Source organism: Eubalaena glacialis, chromosome 17 (genome assembly GCF_028564815.1).
Source record: "Eubalaena glacialis isolate mEubGla1 chromosome 17, mEubGla1.1.hap2.+ XY, whole genome shotgun sequence".
Classification (NCBI taxonomy): Eukaryota; Metazoa; Chordata; class Mammalia; order Artiodactyla; family Balaenidae; genus Eubalaena; species Eubalaena glacialis.
This window is the reverse complement of record NC_083732.1, coordinates 12,432,638-12,449,619: the sequence shown is the minus strand read 5'-3', so window position 1 is coordinate 12,449,619 and position 16,982 is coordinate 12,432,638. Positions and strand designations below refer to the sequence as shown.

General features: G+C 42.9%; 1 protein-coding gene and 3 non-coding genes across 4 annotated transcripts; 1 reads left to right on the top strand and 3 right to left on the bottom strand.

Annotated features, from left to right (window-relative positions):
• Positions 1-838: 838 nt before the first annotated feature.
• Positions 839-911, bottom strand: TRNAA-AGC (transfer RNA alanine (anticodon AGC)). Its single transcript has one exon. It is a non-coding gene; the product is annotated as a tRNA-Ala (tRNA).
• A 132-nt stretch (positions 912-1,043) lies between these two features.
• Positions 1,044-1,132, bottom strand: TRNAY-GUA (transfer RNA tyrosine (anticodon GUA)). The gene is given in 2 exon segments: positions 1,044-1,079; positions 1,096-1,132. It is a non-coding gene; the product is annotated as a tRNA-Tyr (tRNA).
• A 517-nt stretch (positions 1,133-1,649) lies between these two features.
• TRNAY-GUA (transfer RNA tyrosine (anticodon GUA)) lies at positions 1,650-1,740 on the bottom strand. Its single transcript is given in 2 exon segments — positions 1,650-1,685; positions 1,704-1,740. It is a non-coding gene; the product is annotated as a tRNA-Tyr (tRNA).
• A 2,289-nt stretch (positions 1,741-4,029) lies between these two features.
• On the top strand, positions 4,030-16,368 carry LOC133077006 (protein ILRUN-like). Its single transcript, XM_061171717.1, is given in 5 exon segments — positions 4,030-4,241; positions 15,248-15,337; positions 15,386-15,808; positions 16,007-16,171; positions 16,173-16,368. Coding segments are annotated over 5 exon segments (1,086 nt in total).
• Positions 16,369-16,982: the final 614 nt, after the last annotated feature.

The following is a 16,982-nucleotide window of genomic DNA, read 5'->3' as shown; positions in this document are numbered from 1 at the left end:
TTTGTGTTGAGAATTGCAATATCATTTCAACAGCTTTTTTTCATGGCTCTATTCTAGAAAATTAGGATAGAGAGACTTCATTACCAGAAAAGACTTTGTGTGTGTTCTGCTAAATTGAATTTTTCAATGAGTGTGTGTATTTGTGTTTGTTTTTGTCATGTCTTTGTTTAACTAAACAGACCACACTCAAGGGCAGCCCGAGCTAGAACTTTTCTCCAGTTGATTCCCTCTCTGTGGTGGTCTCTAATTAGCTCTCCAAAGTTACTTCCCAGGAGGAAAATGGCGTTAGAATCCTCCTCCAACAAGAAGCCTCTGGGTCCAGGGTCTTTTCCACTTCCTCACCTGTCCTCAGGTACCCGCCTTGCTTTATCATATCCATCTTGGATCTGCCACGAGCCAGGCACCCCACTGTACGCAGATGAGATGGACCAGAATAGTCCCCGCCTCCTCAGCTCAACGTAAGTGTAAAGTAGCAGCGTCCTTTTCCAAGTTCTGTTTTTTATTTTGTTTTTCTGTCAGGTCCCCTTAATTATGCGCAGTTTAGACTCAGATGGGTCCCTGTAAGTGCAGCCATCAATCACAAATCACAAAAGACGCAGAGTGCTGACAGACGTGGTTGCAATCTGTCTCCATTTTTGGAGAGAAAAAGAACCAATTTCGTGAACTTCACAAAGTAAATGGGTCTAAAATTTTAAAATTAGAAAAATTATCCCCTCAAGTACCCTCGTCTGGGAAGTTTTAATAGCGGTAACCTCAAGCTCGCCCAACTACTTTCAACTCTTGTTCGAGTTGAATGAGAATCAAAAGAAAAACGACCACTGGAGATCAGGAGAAAAATTGGAGGATGCGGGCATCGATCCCGCTACCTCTCGCATGCTAAGCGAGCGCTCTACCATTTGAGCTAATCCCCCACCGCTGGGCACGGCTCCTTATCTCTTCCTCTAGAGAGAGAACAGAGCGTTTAGAAGCGAAGATAAATATTCCTGACCACATTCTTGTCCCTGTTTCATGGTTAAGGCCAAAGTAACAAAAAATAGTCCCTCTCCTTCGAGCCGGAATCGAACCAGCGACCTAAGGATGGCTATGGATACCAGTCTACAGTCCTCCGCTCTACCAGCTGAGCTATCGAAGGGAGTGGGGAAATGGGTTCTCAAGTCATCTTCATAACTTTTAGTCATTTTTCTAGGCTTCATGTGCTTTCTACCGTGTTGCCTTCATGATTCCCAGGTTCCTTGGGCACGAGATCCTCCTTGCGGACCTCCCAGCTCCTCACCGCAGCCGCCCCGAGCGCTCGCATCGCCGACCTTGCACGGGCTCTGAGGACTAGGTCAGGGGCCTGGCCCCGGGGAGCCGGCCGTTGGCCCGGGACGCGGCTTCGCCGCGTTGGCACTCAGGGGCTCGGGAAACGCCAAAGACGCTTTAGAAACAAGCGAAGGCCGTGACCGGGCAGCCTCCCCGCTGAGCGCAGACTCAGTGCCCCGCTCGCGCAGAACTCGGACCGCATGTCCCCGTTTCCGGGATTCGCAAAAGATTCACACCGAGGAAACTAAGGGTTTCGACCTGTTATTTGGAAAGTAATGAATTATCAGAGAAATCCTTATGCGGAAAGGACCATATATCATAGGAAGCTCGACAAAAGCGTCTTTGTCTCCTTCGAGCCGGAGTCGAACCAGCGACCTAAGGATGTCTCTTCAGGGTATTTACTACAGTCCTCCGCTCTACCAGCTGAGCTATCGAAGGGACGGGCAGGCCCAGTTGCCCCGCCCCCGGAGATTCAATACCTAGGAACCAGCGCGCGCTCAACCCTTAGCCAAAGATGAAATTGAGCATGCGTAATGGAGGGAGTGGGGCGCGAAGGGAGTACGTGCCCGAATGTTGTTTTACGCGTGCGCAGAAAGACTACCCGGCTGTGGCTCGCGGAGCCTGACTGCGGCAGGACCTAGTGCCGAACTCTCGTGTCAAGACTCAAGACTCCTCCGCGTGTCTGTCGCACTTTTTCTTTACTCCCGGTGTTAGGGGAGTTACTGTCGGGTGTGGCTTCCCTGTTCTGTAACCTTTATGTCTCCTCACCCCTCGTGTGAGGGGTCCGTGGTGCAGGGTGATGCGTCCGACTACGAATCAGAGGACTGTAGGTACGATTCCTTCCAGTCTTGGCGTTTTTGTCCCCTTAGTTTTCAAAATCAGAGATTTTTACTACTTCGGGGTTCTCCCAAGCACAAATGCCGAGAGTTTACCACACCTTGAGGGCGGAGAGCCACCGGGCTTGGTTTCCGATGCCGCCTGTCGAACTTTCGAGATGTTCAGAGGTTCGCGAACACTAATAACGGGACGCCGGTGGCCGGGCGAGGAGGACGGCGCGGGGCAAAGCCGAGGAAAGGAGGGGTGGTTCCCGCGGGCTCCAGGTAGGAAGCGGGGAGGGAGCCCCAAGGTCAAGCCCGCAGTTCCCGGGACAAAGCTGGTTAATGTCGCGGGGCCGCGTCTACCGCGGCTCAGCTCGTCGGGTCTTGGAAGCTATTTGAAGACTTTGCGGTCACCCAGTTACTAAACCACGCCAGCCATGCCCGACAACGCAGAGGGAACAAAGTTATTTACAAGGTTCTTTGGAGCCCGCTCCCATTTTACATGTCATTTAACAAACCCCTTCTCGGTTGTCAGCAGAGCAGAAAAACCATCTAATGATTTGGGTTCTGCCCTCAAGGGCCTTTCAACCAAGAGGGCATAATGTTGGTTTGAGCAAATTAAGTTTTTATTTTGAAGTTATTGATCTTATTTGTGGAAAGGGGTTTAGAATTAGTTCTTAAGTCTCCCCAAGTAAGGTAACAGCTCCCCAAAGTAAAAGTTTTAATAAAATGTGAGGATGAGTTAAGGAGAAAATGCGAGGTTAGGGAAAAGGGCTAGTCATTAAGTGGGAAAGCGGCTTCCTTAAGGCTACACAAACATGGTTAAAAGGAGTTAAAAATTTAGAGGGTGGGGCAAGCACAGACTATTTGAACGAAATGGTGGGCTTTATTTTTGTTTCCTAGTGAACATTTTGCCATTTTTCGCACGTAACAAGCCGGTGGCTCTTTAAAGTTATATAGTGTCTCTGAGAGTTAAAAAAAATACTATCTCTGTGAGAGGCGGGGGAGATGTGTCGCACCCCTCCCCCCAAGTTTATGGAAAGAACCTTGTAAATTAGGCTAAGAGGAAAGGGCCTTCATTTTATTCGTACTGTCTCATTTTATAGGGTGGCAAGTCAGGCGTTTATTATCTGCAGAGGTCACTGTCGTGGCCATCACTGCACTGTGGCGGAATCCTGGCCTCTTGGTGTAACCCCTTCCTGATGCACCCTCTTCCAAAACAGCCAGCCAGATCAGAGTGACGCGTTCCAGGAGGGCCAAGATGTTTCTTGATTTCTGGCCCTCTTACTTGTGATAGAAATCCACACAGAGCTAATGTAAGCAAGTGGCATATATTACGGTGATACAGGAGTGTCCCAGGGAAACCATGGAGGAGTGGTAACTAAGCCTCCTTGTGGTTTTCCTCAGTGCCTCTCAGCTTCTCTCTCTGCTTCTCTAGTGCACACGGTTGGAAACATGGTGCTGCACCCCTCCATCCCCGCTACCCTAAAAGTTCCTGACCTTTATCCCTTAGTCTGTTGCCGAAGATTGAATATTTAGTCCCTCCGCCTGGCCCAAAATTGATATGTTGAAAACCTAATGCCCAATTGATGGTATTAGGAGGTGGAGCCTATGGGAAGTGATTAAGTCGTGAGGTCACAGCCCTTATGTATGGGATTAGTGCCCTTATCAAAGAGGCCACAGAGAGATGCCTCCTCTCTTCCAGTCATGTGAGCATACAGTGAGAAGGGTTGGACACATATGATTGCATCCCTCTTTCCTAGGATGCCAGTGAAAGATAAAGATATACAAGAAGAAAAAGTCTCCTGCCACATGGAAAACAAAGTAGGTACAATCAGCAAACCTGAGCTTTAAAATAATTTCTGGGATTGTGGAAAGCAAGTGAGATTGAATAGATACATGGCCCAAAATGGAGAAAATCACAGCTCAGAATACACGTTCTAGAAGCTTGCAGAAACAACCATTTTCCCCATGGAGCTCCGAAGAGGCTTCAGGCACAGAGGCAGCAGCTCAAAGGTCGGAGGCCCACAACGATGTGCAGCTGCTGCAGCCTTTGCCCCGGCTGGAGCTACCTGGAGAACTGCTTAAGCAGGGTAGATTTGCCTGGGGAGAGCCTATGGGGTGAGTATAGGGCTGGGGAGAGGGGCAGAGTAGAGCCTAATAATAAGAGACCTGGAGAGAAGGAAAGGCTGCCCCACCCCACTTGCAATTACGTTGGCAGTTTGGAGCATCTTGGGCCAGCACCATAGAAATGAAAAACCCTGCTTATCCCCAGGACCCAGGCATTTTACAAACACCAATCAACGTAGTCCTTGATTCATGAATATGAGCATATGTCTACCAGACATTTGAGAGGAAACAAAAACAACTTAAGAAAGTCCAAGATGAACAAACAAAACTGATCCAGGAGGAAACAGATGATGCAAGGAATAACACAAAACCACTTTTTAAAATGCTAATTGATATTCTCAGGAACATCCAAGAGGATATTCCAGCAATAAAAACCAGAACAAGGTGGTATTAAAAGGAGCAAGGAGAGAAAAATTGACTTCTTGAAAACTAAGAGTGATTGCTAAGGTGGAAAATAACACTGATTATGGCAAAAGATCAAATTTCGAGTTATAGAAGGTAGAATGGAAAATATCTCCCAGGACACCAGAATAGAGAGAGCAGAAAATATACACCCAAAAGCATGGCGGATAGACCCAGAAGACACAATGGCTATCTAGTCAGAGTTCCAGAAAGGGAAAACAGAGACAATGTAAGGAAAGGAATGGAAGAAAGACACTAGTTATTGAAAGGGCCATCCAAGTAGGATGAATGAAAAACAGCTGTGTCTGGACACAGCCTAGTGGAATTTTAATAGGAATAGTCCGATTTCTTACTCATCACTAGGACTTTTTATTTTTATTTTATTTTTTTTAATTTTTTAAAGATTTATTGATTGATTGATTGATTGCTATGTTGGGTCTTCGTTTCTGTGCTAGGGCTTTCTGTATTTGCGGCAAGCGGGGGCCACTCTTCATCGCGATGCGCAGGCCTCTCACTATTGTGGCCTCTCTTTTTGCAGAGCACAGGCTCCAGACGCGCAGGCTCAGTAGTTGTGGCTCACGGGCTTAAGTTGCTCCGCGGCATGTGGGATCTTCCCAGACCAGGACGCGAACCCGTGTCCCCTGCATTAGCAGGCAGATTCTCAACCACTGCGCCACCAGGGAAGCCCAGCCTACTGGAATTTTAAAGCATTGAGGATAAAGATGAAACCCCCAAAGCTTTCATAGATGGGGAAAAAAACAGGCTAGCTACAAAGGAATAAGAATCAGATTATGATCAGATTTCTTATCAGAAATACTGGATGCTAGAAGACAGTAGAGCAAGGCCTTCAAAGTTCTGTGGGGAAATAATTTTGAACCTGGAATTGTATAACCAATCAAAGTAGCGATCACATATGAGGACAAATAGATAATTCACACAAAGTCTCAAAGTTTAAATCCCGTGATTCCTTTCTGAAACAAAGTTTTAGAAAAAATATTACTTGAGGTTCTTGTAATGATTGGTTTCTCCAGGAAGCAGAAGCTGACACAGAATAAGAGTACAAAATTTTACTGGACGGTAACATCCGTGAACAGAAAAGGGGAAGACACAGTATTGGGTGGGGGTAGCCATCAGACAGTGACGCAGACCTGACAAAGTCTCTGCCAGCCCCCTTGGTAGCTGCAGAGCAGATTTCCCTTTAGTGGAGTCCTGAGTGGGGCAGAAATGGCTAGGCCCTTATACAACCTCCTTGTCAGAAACTGACAACCTTGGCCAGGAAACTGAGGTGAATCCTGAAGAAGTTAACACCAGGAAGCTCTCAGTTAACCATCCTCCTTGCAGCTGGGCAGTGAGTCCTTTCTGGAAAGGCAGTCTAGGAGCAAATACTCTGTGTCTGCCACAGATGTACTTCATCAAAACAAGAATCCAAGAAAGAGGAGTACCCAGGATTTAAAAAGAAGAAAGGAACCAACTCAGGAACTCAATGTAAATCCCAGGTTAACAGTGATGCAGCAAGCCAAGAAAGCAATCAGGACAAATTAGGAAAAAACAGAAGAGGTCAGAGGGCTCTAGGAATATGATCTTTGAAGAAGAAAATGGATTCTTTCACAGTAAACGTGATTAAGGACCAGGAAGAGCTTAGAGGTATGATAAAGGCATGTTGCTTTTCTCAAAAAGCAAACCAAAACGAATTACGAATTTCTAAAAAAGTACATAGAGCTTTATAAAGAACTCATGGTCCAAATATAAGGCAAACTGAAATCTGGCATGATTTTGAGAAATTGATGACCTGTGTTGCGGGCTAACTTATGCCCCCCCCACTTATATTGAACCTCGAACTTTCAGAATGTGACTATATTTGGAGATAGGGCCTTTAAAGAGACAATTAAAATGGGGTTGTTAGCGTGGGTCCTCATCCGCTTTGACTAGTGTCCTTACAAATGAGGATATAGGGAGAGGGAGAGACACCAGACACACAGACGACCATGTGAACACACGGCAAGAAGGCACGCACCTGCAAGCCCGGGAGAGAGGCCTCAGAAGAAACCAAGCCTGCTGACATCTTGATCTTGGACCTCTTGCCTCCACAGTGGTGAGAAAACAAACTGTTGTTTAAGCCACCCAGTCTGTGGTATTTTGTTATGGTAACCCTAGCAAACTAATACAGGCATGGTGAGGAAAGAGAAGTTTGCTTTCTTTTCTGCATCCATTGGTATGGTTTCCATGTTTGACCACATGCAAACACGTGTGGGGCAGACAGTTCCATAGTTGTCATCTAATACAGCATTTAATAACAGTTGCATTTATTTATTTATTTATTTGGTAATGTTTGTAAATGCTTGGCATTCTCGTTATTAGCAATACAGTGTTTTTGCATTCTTTTTTTTGAATTTTTGAATGTTATTATTTTTTATACAGCAGGTTGTTATTGGTTATCTATTTTATACATATTAGTGAACACATGTAAATCCCACTCTCCCAATTCATCCCACCACCACCACCCCCAACACTTGCCCCCGCTTTCCCCCTTTGGTGTCCATATGTTTGTTCTCTACATCTGTGTCTCTATTTCTGCTGTGCAAACCGGTTCATCTGTACCATTTTTCTAGGTTCCACATACATGCGTTAATATACGATATTTGTTTTTCTCTTTCTGACTTAACTTCACTCTGTATGACAGTCTCTAGATCCATCCACGTCTCTACAAATGACCCAATTTCGTTCCTTTTTATGGCTGAGTAATATTCCATTGTATATATGTACCATGTCTTCTTTATCCATTTGTCTGTTGATGGGCATTTAGGTTGCTTGCATGACCTGGCTATTGTAAATAGTGCTGCAGTGAACACTGGGGTACATGTGTCTTTTTGAATTATGGTTTTCTCTGGGTATATGCCCAGTAGTGGGATTGCTGGGTCATATGGTAATTCTATTTTTAGATTTTTAAGGAACCTCCATACTGTTCTCCGTAGTGGCTGTATCAATTTACATTCCCACCAACAGTGCAAGAGGGTTCCCTTTTCTCCACACCCTCTCCAGCATTTGTTGTTTGTAGATTTTCTGATGATACCCATTCTAACTGGTGCAAGGTGATACCTCATTGTAGTTTTGATTTGCATTTCTCTAATAATTAGTGATGTTGAGCAGCTTTTCATGTGCTTCTTGGCCGTCTGTATGTCTTCTTTGGAGAAATGTCTATTTAGGTCTTCTGCCCATTTTTTGATTGGGTTGTTTGTTTTTTTAATATTGAGCTGCATGAGCTGTTTATATATTTTAGAGATTAATCCTGTGTCTGTTGACTCATTTGCAAATATTTTCTCCCACTCTGAGGGTTGTCTTTTTGTCTTGTTTATAGTTTCCTTTGCTGTACAAAAGCTTTTAAGTTTCATTAGGTCCCATTTGTTTATTTTTTTTCCCCATTACTCTAGGAGGTGGGTCAAGAAAGATCTTGCTGTGATTTATGTCCAAGAGTGTTCTTCTTATGTTTTCCTCTAAGAGTTTGATAGTGTCTGGCCTTACATTTAGATCCTTAATCCATTTTGAGTTTATTTTTGTGTATGGTGTTAGGGAGTGTTCTGATTTCATTCTTTTACATGTAGCTGTCCAGTTTTCCCAGCACCACTTATGGAAGAGACTGTCTTTTCTCCATTGTATATCCTTGCCTCTTTTGTCATAGATTAGTTGACCATAGGTGTGTGGGTTTATCTCTGGGCTTTCTATCCTGTTCCATTGATCTATATTTCTGTTTTTGTGCCAGTATCATATTGTCTTGATTACTGTAGCTTTGTAGTATAGTCTGAAGTCAGGGAGTCTGATTCCTCCAGCTCTGTTTTTCTTTCTCAAGATTGCTTTTGCTATTCGGGATCTTTTGTGTCTCCATACAAATTTTAAGATTTTTTGTTTTAGTTCTGTAAAAAATGCCACTGGTAATTTGATAGGGATTGCATTGAATCTGTAGTTTGCTTTGGGTAGTATAGTCATTTTCACAATATTGATTCTTCCAATCCAAGAACATGGTATATCTCTCCATCTGTTTGTGTCATCTTTGATTTCTTTCATCAGTGTCTTATAGTTTTTTTTTTAATTTTATTTTTATTTATTTATTTTGGCAGTGTTGGGTCTTCGTTGCTGCGCGTGGGCCCTCTCCAGTTGCGGTGAGCGGTGGCCACTCTTCGCTGTGGTGTGCGGGCTTCTCATCGTGGTGGCCTCTCTTGTTGTGGAGCACGGCTCTATGCATGCGGGCTTCAGTAGCTGCGGTGCACGGGCCTAGTTGCTCCTCGGCATCCTCCCGGACCAGGGCTTGAACCCGTGTCCCCTGCATTGGCAGGTGGACTCTTAACCACTGTGCCACCAGGGAAGCCTGTCTTATAGTTTTCTGAGTACAGGTCTTTTACCTCCTTAGGTAGGTTTATTCTTAGGTATTTTATTCTTTTTGTTGCAATGGTAATGGGTTTGTTTCCTTAATTTCTCTTTCTGATCTTTCGTTGTTAGTGTATAGGAATGCAAGAGATTTCTGTGCATTAATTTTGTATCCTGCAACTTTACCAGATTCATTGATTAGCTCTAGTAGTTTTCTGGTGGCATCTTTAGGATTCTGTATGTATAGTATCATGTCATCTGCAAACAGTGACGGTTTTACTTCTTTTCCAATTTGTATTCCTTATATTTCTTTTTCTTCTCTGATTGCTATGGCTAGGACTTCCAAAACTATGTTGAATAATAGTGGCGAGAGTGGACATCCTTGTCTTGTTCCTGATCTTAGAGGAAATGCTTTCAGTTTTGCACCATTGAGAATGATGTTTGCTGAGGGTTTGTCGTATATGGCCTTTATTATGTTGAGGTAGGTTCCCTCTAAGCCTACGTTCTGGAGAATTTTTATCATAAATGTGTGTTGAATTTTGTCAAAAGCTTTTTCTGCATCTATTGAGATGATCATATGGTTTTTATTCTTCAATTTGTTAATATGGTGTATCACATTGATTGATTTGCATATATTGAAGAATCCTTGCATCCCTGGGATAAATCCCACTTGATCATGGTATATAATCCTTTTAATGTGTTGTTGGATTCTGTTTGCTAGTATTTTGTTGAGGATTTTTGCATCTATATTCATCAGTGATATTGGTCTGTAATTTTCTGTTTTTGTAGTATCTTTGGTTTTGGTGTCAGGGTGATGGTGGCCTCATAGAATGAGTTTGTGAGTGTTCCTTCCTTTGCAATTTTTGGAAGAGTTTGAAAAGGATGAGTGTTAGCTCTTCTCTAAATGTTTGATATAATTCACCTGTGAAGCCATCTGGTCCTGGTCTTTTGTTTGTTGGAAGATTTTTAATCACAGTTTCAATTTCAGTGCTTGTGACTGGTCTGTTCATATTTTCCATTTCTTCCTGGTTCAGTCTTGGAAAGTTATACCTTTCTAAGAATTTGTCCATTTCTTCCAGGTTGTCCATTTTATTGGCATAGAGTTGCTTGTAGTAGTCTCCTATGATGCTTTGTATTTCTGTGGTGTCCATTGTAACTTCTCCTTTTTCATTTCTAATTTTATGGATTTGAGTCCTCTCCCTCTTTTTTCTTGATGAGTCTGGTTAAAGGTTTATCAATTTTGTTAATCTTCTTAAAGAACCAGCTTTTAGTTTTATTGATCTTTGCTATTGTTTTCTTTGTTTCTATTTCATTTATTTCTACCGTGATCTTTATGATTTCTTTCCTTCTGCTAACTTTGGGTTTTGTTTGTTCTTCTTTCTCTAGTTTCTTTAGGTGTAAGGTTAGATGGTTTCTTTCAGATTTTTCTTGTTTCTTGAGGTAGGCTCGTATTGCTATAAACTTCCCTCTTAGGACTGCTTTTGCTGCATCCCATAGGTTTTGGATCATCGTGTTTTCATTGTAATTTGTCTGTAGGTGTTTTTTTACTTCCTCTTTGATTTCTGCAGTGATCTCTTGGTTATTTAGTAACGTATTGTTTAGCCTCCATGTGTTTGTGTGTTTTACATTTTTTTCCCTGTAATTGATTTCTAGTCTCATAGAAAAGATGTGGTCAGAAAAGATGCTTGATTTGATTTCAGTTTTCTTAAATTTACTGACGCTTGATTTGTGACCCAAGATGTGATCTATCCTGGAGAATGTTCCTTGTGCACTTGAGAAGAAAGTGTAATCTCCTGTTTTTGGATGGAATGTCCTATAAATATCAATTAAATCTGTCTGGTCTATTGTGTCATTTAAAGCTTGTGTTTCCTTACTAATTTTCTCTCTGGATGATCTGTCCATTGGTGTAAGTGAGGTGTTAAACTCCCCCACTGTTATTGTGTTACTGTCGATTTCCTCTTTTATAGCTGTTAGCAGTTGCCTTATGTATTGAAGTGCTCCTATGTTGGGTGCATATATATTTATAATTGTTATATCTTCTTCTTGGATTGATCCCTTGATCATTATGTAGTGTCCTTCCTTGTCTCTTGTAACATTCTTTATTTTAATGTCTATTTTATCTGATATGAGTATTGCTACTCCAGCTTTCTTTTGATTTCCTTTTGCATGGAATATCTTTTTCCATCCCCTCACTTTCAGTCTGTATGTGTCCCTAGATCTGAAGTGGGTCTCTTGTAGACAGCATATATATGGGTCTTGTTTTTGTATCCATTCAGCCAGCCTGTGTCTTTTGGTTGGAGCATTTAATCCATTCACGTTTAAGGTAATTATCGATATGTCTGTTCCTATTACCATTTTCTTAATTGTTATGGGTTTGTTTTTGTAGGTCCTTTTTTTCTCTTGTGTTTCCCACTTAGAGAAGTTCCTTTAGCATTTGTTGTAGAGCTTGTTTGGTGGTGCTGAATTCTGTTAGCTCTTGCTTGTCTGTAAAGCTTTTGATTTCTCCGTTGAATGTGAATGAGATCTTTGCCAGGTAGAGTAATCTTGGTTGTAGGGTCTTCCCTTTCATCACTTTAAATATATCGTGCCCCTCCCTTCTGGCTTGTAGAGTTTCTGCTGAGAAATCAGCTGTTAACCTTATGGGAGTTCCCTTGTATGTTATTTGTCGTTTTTCCCTTGTTGCTTTCAGTAATTTTCCTTTGTCTTCAATATTTGTCAGTTTGATTACTATGTGTCTTGGCGTGTTTCTCCTTTTGTTTATCCTGCCTGGGACTCTCTGAACTTCCTGGACTTAGGTGGCTATTTCCTTTCCCATGTTAGGGAAGTTTTCGACTATAATCTCTTCAAATATTTTCTTGCGTCATTTCTCTGTCTCCTCTCCTTCTGGGACCCCTATAATGTGAATGTTGTTTTGTTTAATGTTCTCCCAGAGGTCTCTTAGGCTGTCTTCATTTCTTTTCATTCTGTATTCAGTTCTGCGGCAGTGAATTCCACCATTCTGTCTTCCAGGTCAGTTATCTGTTCTTCTACCTCAGTTATTCTGCTATTGATTCCTTCCAGTATATTTTTCATTTCAGTTATTGTATTGTTCATCTCTGTTTGTTTGTTCTTTGATTCTTCTAGGTGTTTGTTCTTTAATTCTTCTAGGTCTTTGTTAAACATTTCTCTCTTGCATCTTCTTGATCTTTGCCTCCATTCTTTTTCCGAGGTCCTGGATCATCTTCACTATTATTATTCTGAATTCTTTTTCTGGAAGGTTGCCTATCTCCACTTCATTTAGTTGTTTTTCTGGGGTTTTATCTTGTTCCTTCATCTGGTACAAAGTTCTCTACCTTTTCATTTTGTCTATCTTTCTGTGAATGTGGTTTTCTTTCCACAGGCTGCAGAATTGTAGTTCTTCTTGCTTCTGCTGTCTGCCCTCTGGTGGATGAGGCTATCTAAGAGGCTTGTAACAGTTGCTTTTAAATGAAGGAGCTGATGCCCAAAGACGTGAAATCACTTACCTTCAGTAACAAAGTTGAACAACGGCAGATGAGAGTTCAGATCTCCTGAGTCACCAGCCAGGACTCCTTGCTTGGCACTAGTTGTCGCCAATTGGACACTTGAGTTAGAGGGACTGGATGCTGGACTGCTCCCTGGGAGGAGGGAGGTTGAAAGGTAGTTTCTGATGTCAGGCAAGGTTCAGTGATGATCAGGACATTCTGGAAGTAGGAAAGTGTTGGTTTATTCAAGGGAACTGTCTTTTCATCTCTTGAACCTAAAGATCAAGTTCCTGAAATTTGTTAACAATGGAGCTCCATGAAAATTCTGCCAAGATGCCCTGAGATCTGAAGGAAAAAACCGTTGTTCAACTTGGACCTTACACATATCAAAGTGAAAGGACTTTCACGTTCTTCCTTTCAATTAAGGAAACCATTTGCAGATCACAAGGCTCTACCAAGAAAGGTTAAATAATTTCCTCAGAATGACCCTCCAAATTGGGGGAGGAGGGATGAATTCAGGTTTACTGATTCCTCATCCATGGCTTTCTGTAAATATTTACTGTGTCCAGGAAGGTTATTTGTGAGAAAGCACAGAGATGATGTTTCCAAAGTCAGAAAGGGAACCATTCTGGAGAACTCCAGGGGAGCTACAGTTGATTCTTGTTATGCGTGGTAGTTAGGTTCTATAGAAGTCACCGCAAACAGTGATTTAGTGAATACGGAACCATTGCTTCTGGGGGAAATACAGGGTTAAGTTCCCTTGAGCCTCTGTTCACAATGTTTTCATTATTAAGTGATCAGTACACAACCTTGTTTTATGCATGTTTCTGTAAAGACACCTTATTTAATACAAACTACTGATTCAGTAACATGGAACTCACGCCCAGCAGCACTATTACTCATATCTGAAAGAAGCTTATCTAACATACGTATTTTTTCCATGAGGCACATCATAATTTCTTGCACTTAGGAACAATAGGCAGCACTATGCTTTTAAACACTTTAAATAGTGAAATTACCAACAAAAAGCACAAAAATACAAAAAAACGTGGCACTTGTTTACAGTAAGAAAGCTGAAACAAAAAGAATGTTGTCTTGTCAGTCTCAGCTGGGAGCAGGTACTCTGGGCAACTGGAATTTTTTGCTGTTCTGTATATCTCTGTGAATGACCACGAAAGCACCCTGAGTATTGATTTTGGGGTTACAAATAAATATTAGCAGGTAGGCAAATTTGCAAATGTGGAATCTGTGATAATGAGAATTGACTATATTATTAAGTCACACTAAATCCTGAATTGTATGCCAAATCACTGCCTCGAAAGATCTTAATGAGACTAACCCCCAGCTCCCCACCTCCGTTTTTAAACAGGTTAACAGGAGCCATTCGTACTACAGGGAGATGGCAAGACTGACCCATCCACTTCCCAGGGCTCCATAAGCCTCTGCAAACTCACTTGCAGTCTTTCACACTCAGGGAAAGTAGAGCTCTCATCTTGTTCACACAGTGTCTTCCCCAAAGGTATGATTTGGGGGGTGGGGGAGGATGTTGCAGGGAGATTTTCTTCAGAGATTCATAGTCCTTTAACAGCCTTTTATTTACTCTCTACTATGTGTTAGGCATTGTTCTAGTGCTGGAGACGTAGCACTAAACAAAACAGACAAATCCCTACTCTGATGGAGCACACATTCTGAAGGGGCAGACAATAAATTGACCGTAAATAACATATAGAGTAGGCTCAACAGTGGTGAGTACCAGAGGGAGAAGTAAAGCACAGGTAGATCCAGAGTGTGGAGGGTACTGTGCTTCTCACAGTGGAAAATTGACGTAGGAAAAAAGCAAAATAAATTGCTACAGTATATATACATATACATACACACACACACATTTATTTTAAATGGTTGCAGATAAAATTCCTTTAGAAAAAGTTAAAGTTTGCTAAGTTGTATTTCCTTTGTACTATGAAGAAATAATAAAGGATTGCTAATTTAATAGTCTGACATAAGTAATGGTATATTTTTACTAATAGAAATTTCACAATTTGTACCTTATTTTGTACAATGGAGAAATTGAGTATAATTTCACTTTTATTATGAATAGATAACATTTAAAGTCATGAAAAGATTGTACATCTCATTGTATGAGTGGTATTGAAATGCCTTATTTTTATATATAATAGCAAAGGTTCTCATTCCAATCTTATGGAATCAGAATAATGGAACAGGATATATTAACTTAGATTTATAGACCTATGTATTCACTTTTAGTGGGGAGGGGACAAGTTAGAATATACTGAGGGTAAACTCTGTTTTGACATTAAATAAGTATTGTTTCTGACTTTACAGAATTCACATATGTCTTAGGGCACCAGGGTCGTGTAGTGATTAAGCAGATAGATGGGAGAGCTAGACTACCTGAGTCCAAATGCTGGTTCTTCTGTTATTGACAGCACGAGTTAATGTCTCCAATCTTCCCATCTGTGAAATGGGAAATGATAGTACCTGCCTCATAGGGTTGCTGTGAGGATTAAATGAGTCAATCTATATGAAGCACTCCACTAAGAATAGGGCCTGGCACATAGTAAGCACCATACATATGTTTGTTTGTTATTAAAAAACATTAAGTTTTCTTAACACTATCTACACATCCCAGAAAATTGTGGCAGGAACTTTATCAGAATTTAGAAGTCACAGCTGTTTACCAATACCAACTACTCTAGAATCACTTTTTAAATTAAAAAAAAAATCCAACTTGAGGCGGAGGCAGGGGAGAAGTGAGAGGCGGCCCGGCGGGGTGTCGGCGCTGGCGGCGGAGGGGGCGAAGCGCGAGAGTGAGCCGGCGGCTGAGTGAGTTTATCCCTATGGGCGGTGAGAGGCCCGGGGCCTACCTCGGAGGAGTGGGGTCGCGGCGCCAGCTGGCAGCGGGCCTCCTCCCGGTCCCCGGGCCCGGCGGCGCAGCGGCGGCCCAGTTGTGAGGAGGCGGGAAAGCGAGTGTCCGGCCCCAGCCACGGAGGGCATGGACGTGGGCCCGGACCCTGGGCAGATGCAGAAGTTCAGCTGCCTGGGCACCGCCGCCAAGGACGAGCTCATCTCCGAGTTCCAACGGTTGCTCGGCTTCCAGCTCAACCCGGCCGGCTGTGCCTTCTTCCTGGACATGGCCAACTGGAACCTACAAGGAGCAGTTGGCGCCTGTTATGACTTTGAGAGCCCAAACATCAGTGTGCTGTCTGTGTCCTTTGTTGAAGATGTCACCGTAGGAGAAAGGGAGTCGATATCTCCTTATGCTCAATATATAAAAACATGGCGGATCCAAAATTCTGGGGCAGAGGCCTAGCCTCCAGGGGTTTGTCTTAAGTATGTCAGGGGAGACCAACTTGGACATGTGAACATGGTGTTGGTGAGATTGCTAAAGCCCCAGGAGATTGCAGATGTCAGCGTCCAGATGTGAAGCCCCAGCAGAGCAGGAATGTGTCAGGGACAGTGGCGGATGTGCACTGCTACAGGACTCTACTATGGAGATGTCATCTGGGTCATTCGTAGTGTGGAGGTGGGCGGACTTTTAGGAGTAACGCAGCAGCTGTCATCTTTTGAAACGGAGTTCCACACACAGCCACGTCGCAAGGTAGAAGGAAACTTCACCCCGTTTGCCTCTCCCCAAAAGAACCGACAGTCAGATGAAAACAAAAGACCCTGGGGGTTCCGGGTTCGACTCAATCAGCAAAAACACATGGGCTCCTGCTCCTGACCAAACCGAGCAAGATGAGAGTAGACTCTCACAGAACTCTGTAAATCTGTCCCCCAGCAGTCACGCAAGCAACTTATCCATGGTGACTTACAGTAAGGGGCTCCACGGACCTTACCCCTTCAGCCAGTCTTAAACGGGTGTCACCAAGAAGAAAAATTAACGAAAGACACAAGGCTTGACTCTGGGAGGGGAGGGCAAGGGGTTCCTCTGGATTGCAGACCACATCGCAGGGACCCGTGGCTCTGACCCCCATCCTGGAAGAAGAGGAATAATCAGAAAGACTAGTTTTGAGTAAACTCAGCGTGTGTGTGTGTGTGTGTGTGTGTGTGTGTGTGTGTGTGTGAAGAGTGGTGGGAGTGGTGTTAAGGCTACCAAGAAGAAATCCATGCAGCCACTTTGGGTTTTGTTTATTAGGCGTCAGTCTAACAAGTCATTAGGGCGCTCGGGAAGGAAAAAAATGTTTAAAATGGGGGGAAAAAAGCCATCTTTTTAAACAAAAATTATTTTGCCTACAGAGAGGTTGTAGTTTTGAGCACATGTTAGTTTTCTTCCCTCTTTCCCCACTTTTATTTTTTTTAGATAAGGAATAACATGCTGTTTATAGAATAGCTGCTTGCTCTGGAAGCAGTTCAGGTTCAAAGCTGGCACGGCCTGCTTGGGGACTGTGCGGGTAGGTGCTATAGGAGGACACCTGCCGTGCCACCTGATTCCACAAGACTCTGACCCCATTTGTTTTTAATGGCATCA